General features: G+C 41.4%; 1 protein-coding gene across 4 annotated transcripts in view; it reads right to left on the reverse strand.

Moving 5' to 3' along the window:
- Positions 1-16427, reverse strand: part of RNF13 (ring finger protein 13) — a 105193-nt gene that overhangs the window by 65570 nt on the left and 23196 nt on the right. For all 4 annotated transcript variants that reach the window (XM_073359710.1, XM_073359709.1, XM_073359707.1 and 1 more), the window contains one exon: positions 9641-9766. In XM_073359710.1, the coding sequence (XP_073215811.1) occupies positions 9641-9766 (126 nt within the window). The remainder of the gene's footprint in view (positions 1-9640; positions 9767-16427) is intronic.

The following is a 16427-nucleotide window of genomic DNA, read 5'->3' on the forward strand; positions in this document are numbered from 1 at the left end:
CAGTGTGGAATAGCTGAGGATTAGGGCCAGTCTGAACACTGGAAACTTTAGGATCCCAGGTAATAAGATTGTACCAGATAGCAGGGTAAATAAATAAGTCTACCTATGTAAGTAACCATAACCGAAATAATACATACAATAAAATTAATGGCCAGTGGTGAGACAGATACAACCATAGACTGGACTGTGTCTATATGTATACCAATGTAGATCCATACAAGATTAGCCCTGGTGTTTCAAACCAAATAAAAATTAGCATGGAATTTAAGTCATTGCACAGGACAGGTTACAGAAGTTAGTAAATCAGACTTTATTCTGGTTACTAGTGCAATCTTCAGACAAGATGGCCACCTACACCTTAGCAAAAGAAACGAATGTTAAAAATAGCAAAGACTGAAGAATCCATTCCATGGGCAGCCAAATGTAAAAGGAATCTGAAAAGGTCAATGAACAAAACCTTTGACTGTAACCTTTATTGACCTCTTGAGGAGAATAGCTCTGAACAACTTCAATATATTGTTTATAAGATTCTTGAAAGAAAACCAGACAACCTTTTAAAAACACAAAAATAAAGCAGCAGTAGGTAAGAGCATGGGGTGTGGAACTGCAAATGAATGCTACTATTTTTTTGCCAACAAAAATCTTAAGACATGCAGTAGTGTCTAAAGATTTCATTACTAAGACAAGATTATCTGTCAGAATCAAAATGCCACCTGTTCCGAAACAAGGCATGAGAGACACCTATCTACTGGTTGAAGATCATACTAGATTAGGTTACATGAAATTATTCCATCTCAAAGCATTCCTATAAGTGTTCCTTTAAAACTTCCGTGACAAACTTTGATATTTCTATTGATCTATGACTTGCCATTTTGAAAGAGGCTTTTAAAAAAAAAGGAAAGTGGAAGGCAGAAAATATATTGACCGAGTACAATCTATCATAATGTTAATAATGTTCACCAACAAAAGCAAAGAGTGCAATTCAGTACCGCACTAAGGCACTGCAACTTTCTGAAAAAAAATTCTTTTGCCATGGAAGAACATTTTTCCTAAATGAAAGGTGGTCTCCTTCTGATTCATGTCTAAAATGTGAACACCAAAACAGGCCCAGGATGCACTGAATAGAGAACGTACACTTGTGTTTAAATATTGTATATCACATCACAAATTACACTTTTGCATCCATAATTACAGGTCAGAATGGGTGCTGTAAAGGAAAAGTTTAAAGTGTGGCATCTATGAAAACACATGCCACCAATCACTGTTATCTATAACGTTGTTCATGGTCCTGGGATATAGTGGAAGGCAACAGAATAACAGAACCACAGTAAATGTTTTATATCAAAAGATTTTAAAATAATCACTAACAGATTTTGCTATAATAGGGCTTCACATACCAGTACAATTAAGAAAAGGAGTACTTATGGCACCTTAGAGACTAAAAAATTTATTTGAGCATAAGCTTTCGTGAGCTACAGCTCACTTCATCGCACAAAAGCTTATGCTCAAATAAATTTGTTAGTCTCTAAGGTGCCACAAGTACTTCTTTTCTTTTTGCGAATACAGACTAACATAGAATCATAGAATATCAGGGTTGGAAGGGACCCCAGAAGGTCATCTAGTCCAACCTCCTGCTCGAAGCAGGACCAATTCCCAGTTAAATCATCCCAGCCAGGGCTTTATCAAGCCTGACCTTAAAAACCTCTAAGGGAGGAGATTCTACCACCTCCCTAGGTAACGCATTCCAGTGTTTCACCACCCTCTTAGTGAAAAATTTTTTCCTAATATCCAATCTAAACCTCCCCCACTGCAACTTGAGACCATTACTCCTCGTTCTGTCATCTGCTACCATTGAGAACAGTCTAGAGCCATCCTCTTTGGAACCCCCTTTCAGGTAGTTGAAAGCAGCTATCAAATCCCCCCTCATTCTTCTCTTCTGCAGGCTAAACAATCCCAGCTCCCTCAGCCTCTCCTCATAAGTCATGTGTTCCAGACCCCTAATCATTTTTGTTGCCCTTCGCTGGACTCTCTCCAATTTATCCACATCCTTCTTGTAGTGTGGGGCCCAAAACTGGACACAGTACTCCAGATGAGGCCTCACCAATGTCGAATAGAGGGGAACGATCACGTCCCTCGATCTGCTCGCTATGCCCCTACTTATACATCCCAAAATGCCATTGGCCTTCTTGGCAACAAGGGCACACTGCTGACTCATATCCAGCTTCTCGTCCACTGTCACCCCTAGGTCCTTTTCCGCAGAACTGCTGCCTAGCCATTCGGTCCCTAGTCTGTAGCTGTGCATTGGGTTCTTCCGTCCTAAGTGCAGGACCCTGCACTTATCCTTATTGAACCTCATCAGATTTCTTTTGGCCCAATCCTCCAATTTGTCTAGGTCCTTCTGTATCCTATCCCTCCCCTCCAGCGTATCTACCACTCCTCCCAGTTTAGTATCATCTGCAAATTTGCTGAGAGTGCAATCCACACCATCCTCCAGATCATTTATGAAGATATTGAACAAAACTGGCCCCAGGACCGACCCTTGGGGCACTCCACTTGATACCGGCTGCCAACTAGACATGGAGCCATTGATCACTACCCGTTGAGCCCGACAATCTAGCCAGCTTTCTACCCACCTTATAGTGCATTCATCCAGCCCATACTTCCTTAACTTTTTGACAAGAATACTGTGGGAGACCGTGTCAAAAGCTTTGCTAAAGTCATGAAACAATACATCCACTGCTTTCCCTTCATCCACAGAACCAGTAATCTCATCATAAAAGGCGATTAGATTAGTCAGGCATGACCTTCCCTTGGTGAATCCATGCTGACTGTTCCTGATCACTTTCCTCTCATGCAAGTGCTTCAGGATTGATTCTTTGAGGACCTGCTCCATGATTTTTCCTGGGACTGAGGTGAGGCTGACTGGCCTGTAGTTCCCAGGATCCTCCTTCTTCCCTTTTTTAAAGATTGGCACTACATTAGCCTTTTTCCAGTCATCCGGGACTTCCCCGGTTCGCCACGAGTTTTCAAAGATAATGGCCAATGGCTCTGCAATCACAGCCACCAATTCCTTCAGCACTCTCGGATGCAACTCGTCCGGCCCCATGGACTTGTGCACGTCCAGCTTTTCTAAATAGTCCCTAACCACCTCTATCTCCACAGAGGGCTGGCCATCTCTTCCCCATTTTGTGATGCCCAGCGCAGCAGTCTGGGAGCTGACATGGCTGCTACTCTGAAACCTGTCAGTACAATTAAGATGTTTTGGAGTGTTGGGGACACTAGGGCATGGCCACTAGGTAACTCGAGGGGTTGGAAGACCACGAGTATCGATGAAGCCTCCTCGCACTAGGCCCAAGTGTCCTTGCCCCCCCCCGCCTGGAGGCGCTCGCAGCAGCTCTGCATACTAGGCCCAAGTGTCCTTGGCCCCCCCGCCTGGAGGCACTCACAACAGTTATGCTGAGGATCTGCAACAATATGTTGCAGAGTCAGACTGCCTGAAACTAAACAAGGCCAAACAGGACAGATATGGAAGAAAAATGCTGAATAAAGCAGCTTTATGTATAGTTTAACAAATGATACAAAAAACAAGGGAACTAGCTGGTAACTGGATTGGCTGGCTATATGGATACTTAGGGCAGCTTGCTATTGGATAAGTATGCTGAAGAAAGGATGTATAAAAGCCTGTGTAACTTCCTGCTCTGTGTACAGGATTTGAGATTCTATTCTCCCTGTACCTTTTCGAAGCTTCAAATAAACTTTTCTGCTTCTCCACCCCGTTGAGATTATTGGGAGAAGCACACTGGGTAGCGAACCAAACCCTGCTGTTGTTTTTCCTCTTGGCACTGGGTGCCGGCAACAGGAGGAATGAAGAGAAAAATCTTTGCCTTAATGAGCTCCTGAAAATGAACAAGTCAAACTTATCTGCAGATGACAAAGCAATCATTTTAACTGTAAACCACACAGTTTCAAAACGGAGTACATTAGTTGATTTCCACTAATGTTACACTGATGTATATTCATTTTCAAATATCTATTTAAAAGAAGTGCAGACACTTAGAGTTTTCAACAGTAAATGTTTGCAGATTTTGCCTTTCGTAAACTTAACAAGCTAAATTTTGAGCAGTGTAGTCCACAGCCGAAGTTGATGGGATTTGTGGGTTCTCTGCAGGTACTAAGCACTTTGTCTGACTCTGTGTACTAGCTCAGCTGCACTTTTAATGCTTTGACAATAGTTTTTACTATTACAAATACAAATACCTAATGCAATTTTTTCTTTTTTAGTCCTCTCCATCATGATTGCATTGCACCAGCACTCAAAACTCTTCTCCTTGTGTTAGCTCTGAACCCCAGATTTTTTTCTGCCCAGGCAGAAAACAGTCTCCCTTGTTTATTATTCAAGGGCCGGATTCTGGTCCCACTGTAATCCCTGGGAGTTTTGCCACTGACTTTTGTGGCTACAGGATTTGGTCCTAACAGAATAAATCTGGGCCTTGTCATCCACGTATGCCAACTACTAGTCTGTGGCAATAAGCGTGAGTGGTAGTGGGAAAGGTGGAGACGCTCCTACTTCTGTATTTGGCACTGGTGCAACTGTGGCTGGAATACTGTGTCCAGTTCTAATGTCCACAATTCAAGAAGGATGTTGATAAATTGGAAGGGGTTCACAGAAGAGCCACAAGAATAATTAAAGGGTTAGAAACCAGGCCTTATTGGACTCCTTGAGCGTCACAATCTATTTAGCTTAAAGAGAAGGTTAAGAAGTGACTTGATTACAGTCTATAACTATCTTTATGGGGAACTGTAGTGAGCTGGAGTGGCCTCCCATGGACCTGGAGAGTGAGGAGTCCCTCACTGAACTCTGGTGGGTGAAGCCAGGCTGGATTTACCCCTCCCACCGGAAGTCATGGGAAGGACAGGAAGTATAAAAGGTGGGTCTGGGAGCTCAGTTGGGCTGCAGCTGCTGGAGGAGCCAGATGCCTCCTGCTTGCTCCTGGGCTGGGAGACTGCTGTGGAGCTGAGAACTGGCTGGAGCCATACGCCGACCTGTCTTTGGAGAAGTTATCAGGACTACCGCAGACCTTCTACCTGGACAATCTGGACAACCCTCTACAAACCCAGGTACAACCTGAAGGGGAGTTAGGATGTTGTCCAGGGACAGCTGTCCCTAGTCCAGCTGCGTTGTTGCCGTAAATCCAGTCAGTGTGTTGTGGTCAGGATCCCTGCTCACCCAGTAGCAGACCCCTCTTTCACTGTTTGGGCCCTGGGCTGAGACACAGTGGAGTGGGTGGGCCTATGTCCCCCCTGCCACCCCAATCCTGGGGTGGTGGTCTCCCCCTCTCTAGGCTGAGCAGCCAGTGTTTGTCAGCCATCCACTGGAGCTAGGATGCCTGAACCTGTTGCTGCTCGACCCAGAACACAGGCCTGAGCTGTAGACTCTCAGTGCCCCGTCCTGACTAAGAGCCTGGGCTCCCTGACTGTGTTTGTTGCTCAGCCCCTGACCACAGGCCCGCGCTATAGACCCAGCTGTAGACTACTGTTGCCCCATTAATTCCCCACAGTAGGCGATGAACAGAGGCGGAGTGGCCTCCTACGGACCTGGAGGGTGAGGAATCCCCGCTGATAAACCACTACAGGAACAAATATTTAATAATGGGTTTCTCTTCAATCTAGCAGAGAAAGGTATAACATGATCCAATGGGTGGAGGTTGAAGCTAGACAAATTCATATTGGAAATAAGGTGTAAATTTTTAGCAGTGAGAGTAACTAACCATTGGAACAATTTACCAAGGGTTGTGATGGAGTCTCAATCACTGACAATTTTTTAAATGAAGATTGAATGTTTTTCTTAAAGACATATACTGTAGGAATTCTTTTGGGGCAAGTTCTATAGTTTGTGTTATACAGAGGGCCAGATAAGACTCTCACAATGGTCCTGTTAGGGCTTGAAATCATCCATCCATCCTCCTTTCTAAATTAAGCATAGCAAAGATTACCCTGCTACCTATCATTCTGCCTATGTTTACCTACACAAATAGAATGCTCCATACCACTTCTGCTGGTCTCCTGCAGCTTAACAACACCCTAATGCCCCAAAGGACTGGGAGGTGGGGAGAGGATGACACAACGTAGTTGCCAATTCCTGAAGTATATGGACTCTTGCTTGAGTATAGGCTTCTCAGTTTGCTGATCTGCAACCAATTCTGTGCGCTCATTGTGGAGGAATTAAACCATTACTTAGGGCATTGCCATCCATGAACATTCTTCCTTAAAAAGAATTTTTGCTCCATTTTGTGTGAGATTAGAAATTATAGGCAACATATTTAAAAAATTGTGTTGGCTCTCATTGCATCTTCAGGATTGCAAAGAAGAGTTTGGAGTCCTGAAGAAGCAGCTGAAAACAAGTAGGCAGAGGCAATATTCCAATGCATTTCCCTATATTTACTATAGCAAATATCCTGAATACTGCAAATATTGGAGTAAAGTTATTTAGGTGTCAAAGATAATTGTCATGCAGTAGCAAATGAAGAGGTGGGTGGTCTGCACAATGGTGAACAGAAGGATGACTTGAGGTCGATGAGAAAATCTCTCTATTAAGACATGGTCCATACTATGAAAAAGTTTGGGAACGCCTGCACAAAAGGCTATAGTTATAACTAGCAAGATGACTCTTAGCAGTTGCTGTGTCTGCTGGTGGCAAGAGAATAAGAGGGATGGGGAAGACATGGATTAAATGGAGAAAAAGTAACACACAATTTTTACCATCTGTCTGCAAATACAGAATAGCATTTTTTTTTAAAAAGGGCCATAAATTCACTGACTCGTTTCAACATTACATCCCAGTTGCAGTAGAATTACAGATTTCAACAATAACTGGCAAAATGTTCTGTTATTAATCTCTAGTTGTTTCTGCCATATCCTCAAATCTTCTGATAACTTTTTAGTAACTATGGAGCCCCCCTTATTGCCTCTAGGGTTTAGCACAGCTTATCTCAACACCAGTACAGAAATCCATTTAAATGAGGTTAGTTACTGCTTGTGAAAACACGTGATAATGAAACCACAATCAAGAACTCAATATAAATGTTGAAAAGTATCTGACTATCCTGCGATAAATACCTTCTCTTTGCTAAATACATACTTAAAGATTAGGTAGCAATTTTACCAGTGACATAAGTACAGTGGTACTTATAAGAACAAATTCTGCCCTATATATGCATGCAAAAACACTCACTTGACCAAATTCTTATCATGTAGAACGCAAGGGCAAAATACACATGGACTCCAGTGGGCCCAAGATCTGGCCCGCTGACTGCAATGGAAGCTGCATACATGTAACCACAGAAAACAATTTGCTCAACTAAATTTAGTAACAGTCTTAATGCACATTTTTACTTTTATTACACCAATAAAATGTAAAAGTCTTCTCATCAAAGCATCTTTTCAGACACAGAGCAGCATGATGTCACCATTCATTCCTGGTCATGGTTTTTTCCTTCATTATACCCAGCCAGGTCATGTTCCGGTGTACGTCTCATTATCTAGTCAGTGATCAGCCTCTAGATCTGACTGTCTTGGTTGTTTTCACACAATCTCTTTTAATATCCTATCATCTGTTTGTCTTCTATAGCGTCCCCACTATTGTAATGTTTTTGAATGCAGTTAATCCCTTATGCTGACTTCACATCCTACTCTCCTTCTAACTTTGTCTTAAAATCATTCCGCTTTACACCTGACATCTTCTGAATAACTCTCATCTCTACTGCCTCCGGCCTTCTGATGTCTGTTTTCATTTAATGCAACTGCTTCTACACCACAGAGTAATACTGTTAGTACACTGGTTTGATAAATTTTCACTTTGATACCAAACGTGCTATTTTTATCAGCACATCTCCTTTTAACCACATTGTTGCTGGAACTATTGGCACTTATCAAGCTTCCTAGGTACACAAGATTTTACTTGTTCTGAGACTTCACTGTTGCATTTCAATACTTTATCTATTGTCCCTTTTCCAAGACAAAATAAATGCCAAGATGATGAAGTGGTTTTAAGTCCAAGCTGACTACACCAATTTACAGAGGTAGCGAAGAGTATCATTAATTCAAACATGTTTGCCATTTATACAATGTCATCTGTGTAAGCTAAGGAGCTTCACTCCAGATCACCCAACATCACACCCTCCAACTCATAGGCGCAGACTTTCCATTGTGCCAGGGGGTGCTCGACCCCCTGCCCCCCTAGCCCCATCTCTTCCCGCCCTGTTCAGCCCCCACCCCCGAGCGCGCCACATCCTTGCTCCTCTCCCCATTATCCTTTTGTACGCCACAAAAGAGCTGATTGCGGCGGGCAGGTGGTGGGGGGTGATGGGGCTGCTGGTAGGGGGACTGCCAGTGGGTGCTCCAGCCCCCACCATTTTTCTCCAACTTGTTTGCCATTCTTAAGGTCCAATTTAAGAACATCATGATGCCCCTTTGTCTTACACCAAACTTTAACCAGTTGCTTAATTTTTCACCAATTCTTACAGCATGTAACAATGCAGGTATTAAGGACTAAATTCTGCTCTAACTCCTAGGAGTGATGTAAAGGCAAATGGCATGGTGGGTCTGATGATACATTCAGCACTAGAATCTTCTCTTCAGCTCAGGGCAGGATCACTCAGGGTGGCCAGGGGGAAAAATATGTTCTTGAGTGTCCTTGCTGCTGCTCCAAAAAGGAGAAGAACACATAAGCAGCTAGTACTGCATACTGCCACATGCATCCAGGAACCTGGGGCCTGCCTTCCCCAAGCTAGCAGATCACATCCCCTTGAGGTTGTAACATACTAGTAAAAGCAGTAGCTTGTTCCCCCAATATAATGTTCTTGTAATCTTGTCCTGAAGCTGCATAGGGATGAGAAGGAAGTGGCTATATCTACCTTCTGCCCCTACTACAACATATACACAGAAGGGGGAAAGATTTTATATTAAACCTGTGAAGTTCTTGTGGAAGTCTCAGTCTGGTACAGAGCCAGGTTGCAAGACAGAAAGCCTGCCTCTATACTAGTAAATATAGGACCACAATTCATTGCCAGCACTAGCAACAGTGGAAACTATACTGTGGACAGAGTTCAGGAGTTTCAACTACTGTATCACAGAACCATGCTCTGAACAAACCACACGGTGGTAAAAATGCCTGAACCCTGTTTTATCCTATGAAAATCAGTGGCAAATTACATGAACCATTTTTGGTAGGGCCGAGAAGGCCCAAGAGGCTAGCATGTCCTTGTTGCCCCATATAGTGGGCCCATTTTCACTCTTTCAAAGTAATAAATATCAAAGCTAGATATTCACCAAAACAAATAATTCTAGTCTCTAACTTTCCAACCTCACAAATGGAGAGCCTTTCACTTTAGATTCGTCAATCCTTACTGGCTATAGATGTTACTTCCTGAACAAACGGTGCATAAAATAACATGAAGTTTAATATTATAAGTGAAAAGCCACAAATTAACCAACATCTATGATTACTGTAGCCTGCCTCTAGATTATGCGACTCTTTCATTTCATGTGTCAGGGAGAGCCCTTTTTGACATTAACTATGGCCATCATTCAGAAATACCAGCAGCTTTAAATTTTACAAACCTTTAAAATGAAAGAGGCCTACCTTAACATCGAAGTTGCAGTCAAGTCTTCTGATTAACACAATGAAAGCATGAGAGAAGTTGTCTTCTAGTGGTGGAGGTGCTATGGGTTCACATGCATTCTCTGGTTTTGAATTTATTAGGAAGCCCTGAAACAAAGTGACAGCATACTATCAGTTCTAGCTCTATGTGACACAACACAAGTGCTAGGGAAAAATCATACTTTCAAAAGAAAGCCAAGCAAATTCCTGGAGCTCAATCTTGTATCACTGTGAATTTTACATTGTATATCATATTTTATTTATTTACATAGGATCTTTAATATCAAAGTGCTGCTTGGGGTTACAGAGAAAACACAAAGTCAAACTGAATATATACATTAGTTGCCCTTAATTTTCCTGTTGGCTTACACTAGTTACTAATGTCACTTCAGAATTTTCAGTATTTCTAGTGTATCTATAGTTCAGTATGGGAAACACTGCACATCGCACAGTAACATTATCAAGATGAATTTTTTAAGGCCGCTCACTGTAATTAACAGAACCACAGGCACACTAAGCCAACAAGCACTACCAAAGAGGGAAGGCGAGGAACATCTCTATATTTGTGACAGTACTTACTAGATTTGCATTTACACGTGCAAGGTTTTTACAAGGTTTGCAGTGATGCATGCACACTTAACTTCTGATAAGGGCCATAACATCCCCACAAGAGGGAAAAATCATAAAAGGACCAGGAAATTCCATGAACGTTGACTCCTGGGGCATTTTTTCGATTGTCCCACCATAAGGTTGGGTTTGCACACCACCATGGGACATAGATTGGGTGTGACCCTCTTAATCTGCAGATGCTCTAAGATCCACTGAAAAATCCTGAAGTTTTTAGGACCTTGGCAAGGACAGAGACATGTTTATAGTGGTTGAATGTCCTGGCACTACTCCCTAATCCCTCTTTGAGCTGCCATGGTTCCATGTTGGCTGCTACCCAGAGACTATTACTTCATGAGAAGGTTTCACAATGCTGACAGGGAAGAAACATAAGATAATGGTGAAAGAAATGCTATGCATACCTCACACTGCAAGTCAGTCAAAGGTGGAAGATGTTCTGGAGAGCAACCTTAACCCTATCTCTGGCACTTTACTCTTAACACGGAGATTTGATCCCATGGAGTATCTGAAGAGGGTCTTCCCAAGTATCAGTGGAAGTGGGAATATACCTCAGAACTGCTTCAGCTCATTTGTGTGACCCATACACCATTTTCATCCACTTTAGGTCCCCTGAACTTATCAAGCAGAGAAAACAACTGGGCCCTAACAGATTTTTTTTCATTATACAATACAATATTTTGGCATTCCTGAACTTCTGGTATTTGAAAGGGTGGTAGAAAAAGTCAGTGGCACTGATGCCATCTGAGCTCTATCTAATTGGAGCTGTATCTTAATTTGATTTCCTTATAGGGGAAGTGTCAGGTTCAGAATCATAATCAACATTTTTCAAATGTGTTAAATAATCCAGAATTATTGTTGGGTGTTGAATTTGAAATGCTTCAGGATTGATTTTCAGAAGTGCTTAGTATTTACTGCTTCTCGACATCACTAGGAGTTGCAAGTACTTTGTACCTCTGAGGAAGCAGGTTGCTTATTTTGCTGCCTTAATACAGATTTAGGCACCTAATTTTAGACATGCAGGCTTGAATATGTTGTCCAAAATTTAAAAAAAAACTATTGTAAGATAATTTTTATATCAGATGTCAAAAATCAATTTTTTAAAAATTGTCTTTTTGCAGCCTTATATCCTAAATATAAAGGTTGAATGTCTCCTAATGGTAACAAGGAAGTTTAAGCCTGAAGCTTAGCAAGACATAATGAAAGTGCCTGGAATTGTTTGAAACATGAATAATTTGAACGTACTGAGTGGATTTTTTTTTTTTTGTTATTCAATCCATGAATTGTCAAGACTACACCTTACTGGGCAAGCCAGTCTGACAATTTTTTTTAATTGGTTTTAATTAATAATGCTTCACCATATGATATGTACAAGATCATTAAAGCAGTATAAAATGTTGTTTGCCTGTTGGACAAGGCAGAAGAAGGGTAACACTAGGCAATCAATAGTAGAGCAATACCAGACAGTCAGCCATGCTAACGCCTTTTTAGCATAGTGGAGATCTTGAATGTTAATATAAGGACATTAAAAGGTTCTACTTTACTTTCATTTTGTAACTTTCCATAGCTGCAGGCCTTCTGTTTCTAAGGGGGAAAGTAAGCTGCCTTTCGCCAACAAAACAGGAGAGGTGTACACACCACAAAACTACTTTTGGCGGCAAACCTCTGCTGTTTAGCCGACAAAATAAAACTACCTCAATGAGAGGCGTAAAGCTTTTTGCAACAAAGTTAAAGTGACAAAGCCTCAGTGTAGACACTGCTGTTAGTTTTGTCAACATAACTGGCTTCCACTACTATCCCACAATGCCTGCAGTGACTGCTCTGCTCACGGTTTTGACCTCTGCTGCCCTGCAGGCATGCATCCCTCCCCTTTCCAAGCTCCAGGAACTATCTGACAGCTGAGTGTCCTGCTCCATTTGGGGAACAAAGAGCAAATCATTTACATGGAATGCTCCTGTTCTGCCCTGCACCAGGAACACAGCCACAGGCAGATTACTGCTGGGGTACGGGAGGTCGAGGGGGGGGCTGAGGGGGGGGTAGAGACTGCTGTGCTGCTTTGACATTCGTCAGCACGGAGAGCTTACACAGTTGCTCAGGATGCCAATCCAGGCAGTTAAGGAGGCTGTGGGAGAACTTGGAGGGAATCTCAGAACCATAGGTAGGTAGGCAGGCGGAGTCGGCTGCTTAGGGAGAGACTGCTGTGCGGAGCAGAGCCGAGCAGGAGGCCGATGTGTGTGTTGGGGGGGTCCCCTTCCCCCAGGATAGGTCGGTCAGCCTGTGCTCTCTCTCCTGCCCCAGACACACCATTCTCCTCTCCCTGCCCCCCTCCACTTCAGTTGAAAAGCGACACAGACAGAGACAGACAGACAAACAATCAAGTAGGATTATTAAAGGAATCGGCACCCAAAATTGCAAGCCCATTAGCAAGGATTTTTAATGAATCTGTAAACTCAGGGGTTGTACTATATGATTGGAGAATTGCTAACATAGTTCCTATTTTTAAGAAAGGGGAAAAAAGTGATCCAGGTAACTACAGGCCTGTTAGTTTGACATCTGTAGTATGCAAGGTCTTGGAAAAAATTTTGAAGGAGAAAGTAGTTAAGGACATTGAAGTCAATGGTAAATGGGAAAAAATACAACATGGTTTTACAAAACGCAGATCGTGCCAAACCAACCTGATCTCCTTTTTTGAGTAAGAAACAGATTTTTTAGATAAAGGAAACACAGTGGATCTAATTTACCTAGATTTCAGTAAGGCATTTGATACTGTGCCACATGGGGAATTATTAGTTAAATTGGAAAAGATGGAGATCAATATGAAAATTGAAAAGTGGATAAGGAATTGGTTAAAGGGGAGACTACAATGGGTCCTACTGAAAAATGAACTGTCAGGCTGGAGGGAGGTTACCAGTGGAGTTCCTCAAGGATCAGTTTTGGGACCAATCCTATTTAATCTTTTTTATTACTGACTTCAGCACAAAAAGTGGGAGTGTGCTAATAAAGTTTGTGGATGATACAAAGCTGGGAGGTATTGCCAATTTAGAGAAGGACCAGGATAACATACAGGAGGATCTGGATGACCTTGTAAACTGGAGTAATAGGATGAAATTTAATAGTGAGAAGTGTAAGGTTATGCATTTAGGGATTAATAACAAGAATTTTAGTTATAAGCTGCGGACACATCAATTAGAAGTAACGGAGGAGGAGACGGACCTTCAAGTATTGGTCAATCATAGGATGACTATGAGCCACCAATGTGATATGGCTGTGATAAAAGCTAATGCGGTCTTGGGATGCATCAGGAGAGGTATTTCCAGTAGAGATAAGGAGGTTTTAGTACCGTTATACAAGACACTGGTGAGATCTCACCTGGAATACTATACGCAGTTCTGGTCTCCCATGTTTAAGAAGGATGAATTCAAACTGGAACAGGTACAGAGAAGGGCTACTGGGATGATCCGAGGAATGGAAAACTTGTCTTAGGAATGGAGACTCAAGGAGCTTGGCTTGTTTAGCCTAACTAAAAGAAGGTTGAGGGGAGATATGATTGCTCTCTATAAATATATCAGAGGGATAAATACCGGAGAGGGAGAGGAATTATTTAAGCTCAGTACCAGTGTGGACACAAGAACAAATGGATATAAACTGGCCACCAGGAAGTTTAGACTTGAAATTAGAAGAAGGTTTCTAACCATCAGAGGAGTGAAGTTTTGGAATAGCCTTCCAAGGGAAGCAGTGGGGGCAAAAGATCTATCTGGCTTTAAGATTAAACTCCATAAGTTTATGGAGGAGATGGTATGATGGGATAACATGATTGGTAATTAATTGATCTTTAAATATTCATGGTAAATGGGGTGGGATCTGAGTTACCCAGGAAAGAATTTTCTGTAGTATCTGGCTGGTGAATCTTGCCCATATGCTCAGGGTTTAGCTGATCGCCATATTTGGGGTAGGGAAGGAATTTTCCTCTAGGGCAGATTGGAAGAGGCCCTGGAGGTTTTTCGCCTTCCTCTGTAGCATGGGGCACTGGTCACTTGCTGGAGGATTCTCTGCTCCTTGAAGTCTTTAAGCCACGATTTGAGGACTTCAATAGTTACTCAGACATAGGTGAGAGGTTTTTTGCAGGAATGGGTGGGTAAGATTCTGTGGCCTGCGTTGTGCAGGAGGTCAGATTAGATGATCATAATGGTCCCTTCTGACCTTACTATCTATGAATCTAGGATGCTCCTGGAACCATGGGATTGAGAAACCTGCATCATGTGACATTGTACCAGCCCCATAAGGCATTGCAAACCCTTCCCAAAGCACCCTGTGGCCAGTTGTGCAGTGGGATAGCTACCACAGTGCACTGCTCTCTGTGTCCATACAAGAGCTGTTAGGTGGATGCACTCTGACACAAGGAACTAATGTGGACATGCAAGAGTGGTTTTAATTAAAGCGGCATAACTTTTGCCAACATAACTTTGTAGAGTAGACAAGGCCTAAGAGAGTAGGAAGGGAAGAGGAGAAACAGGAAAAGAATAAAAGCATTTACTCTTTTTCTCATGTACATGAAAATTATAGGAAGCTGTGCTGTTGTGGGTCAGAAAATTGAAGTTACAATGGTCAAATTGTATTTTTACAGGTTATTAGGTTATTAGCATCATTCATACATGTTCCTTGGACTTCTCTCAATTTTCACAGAACTCTGTCCCTCTCCAGAAAGGGACTGTATTGTTTGTGGCTAAAATTAAAAAGTATAGTAAGTAACTCTTCAAAGTAATTGTCTAATCAACAACTACTGTTACTGATTGTTTATTTAACTTATCAAGAACTCATTTAATACAATGCAGATTTCAAAAGTAATTCTCCAGAAATTCCATTTTAAGTCTACATTCATTAACGTGTCATTATTTTAGAGTACTACAACCCAAATATTGCAGCACTGTTTTAATGTAGGCGCTCCACTAAGCAAAACAGACTGTAAACCAAAGCAAAATTTTTTTCATTGTCCAAGGAAAATGTAAATAATGAAATGAAAATGAAATAATAATGAAATGAAAAATAATGAATAAATAATAAAATATAAAATATATTTTATAAAATAAAATATAAAATAAATAAAAAATAATGAAATAATGAAATGAAAAATAAATTTGATTTTTAAAATTCTTTAGATTTAATCCTAATTAGAGATAAGATATTTTGTTTTGAAAAATATATGATCTTTAAAATTAGTGTCCCTTTAAGCAATCGGGGCTTTGCTGAGTTTGTGGTGACAGACACATTGCACTGTCTGGAACTATTATCAGCAATATCCACTACAAATTCTGCATCATTGTGCAAGGAGCCAAGGTTGGGTTCCCCCAAGTTTACTGCAGTGGATGGAAAGGTACTGACTCATACAGCAAGTATTATTGTTAGGTAATTGCTTATAAAATATTCACTTTATTTTAACTAGAGTAATAAATCTGTGTCTTTAATCTCCTTTTAGAGAGAAGCTTTAGGCAAGTCATACCAGGCTACATTACAGAAAAATAGCTGCTAAAGTTAAGTACATGCAAATATAGAAATTGAAGGGTATGTATGTTTAATGAAGGAGCTGTTATACAAGGGCTCTCAGCCAGAGAGGATTCCATATGAATGGACCATTGTAAGCGAAAGATGAATTTCCTACTTTTGTTATACTCTTTTCGGAACCAGCTATTTCAGTAGCTGATAATTATATTTACAAGCGGTAAATCAACTGACAAAGCCTGATCATAAGCATCAAATAATAATTACCACCATTTTGAATCTACTGCAGCAGCTATAACAGCATTTTTTAATAATCTTAACAGAAAAATGAAACTGTTTCAGTACTACTTTCAGGAATAAAGGATCAGGAGAGTTTACACCTATCACTCATCTGCAACTGGCTTAAATAAATCAAGAGGAGCAGTCTGTCTAATGGTTAAAGGATCAAAAGTTAATAATCCTTATTTCTTTTTCATCTCTGCCACCGGCTCATTGTACATCCTTGGGCAAATTAATTTCTCTGTATCTCCGGGCTGGTCTATACTGAACTTGCATCAGAATACCTATATCTCAGAGGGATGTAAAATCCACAACACAGAGATGTAGCTATGCCAGCCTAACCCTGGTGTAGACAGCGGAAGGTTGATGG

This window comes from Lepidochelys kempii, chromosome 9 (genome assembly GCF_965140265.1).
Source record: "Lepidochelys kempii isolate rLepKem1 chromosome 9, rLepKem1.hap2, whole genome shotgun sequence".
NCBI lineage: Eukaryota > Metazoa > Chordata > Testudines > Cheloniidae > Lepidochelys > Lepidochelys kempii.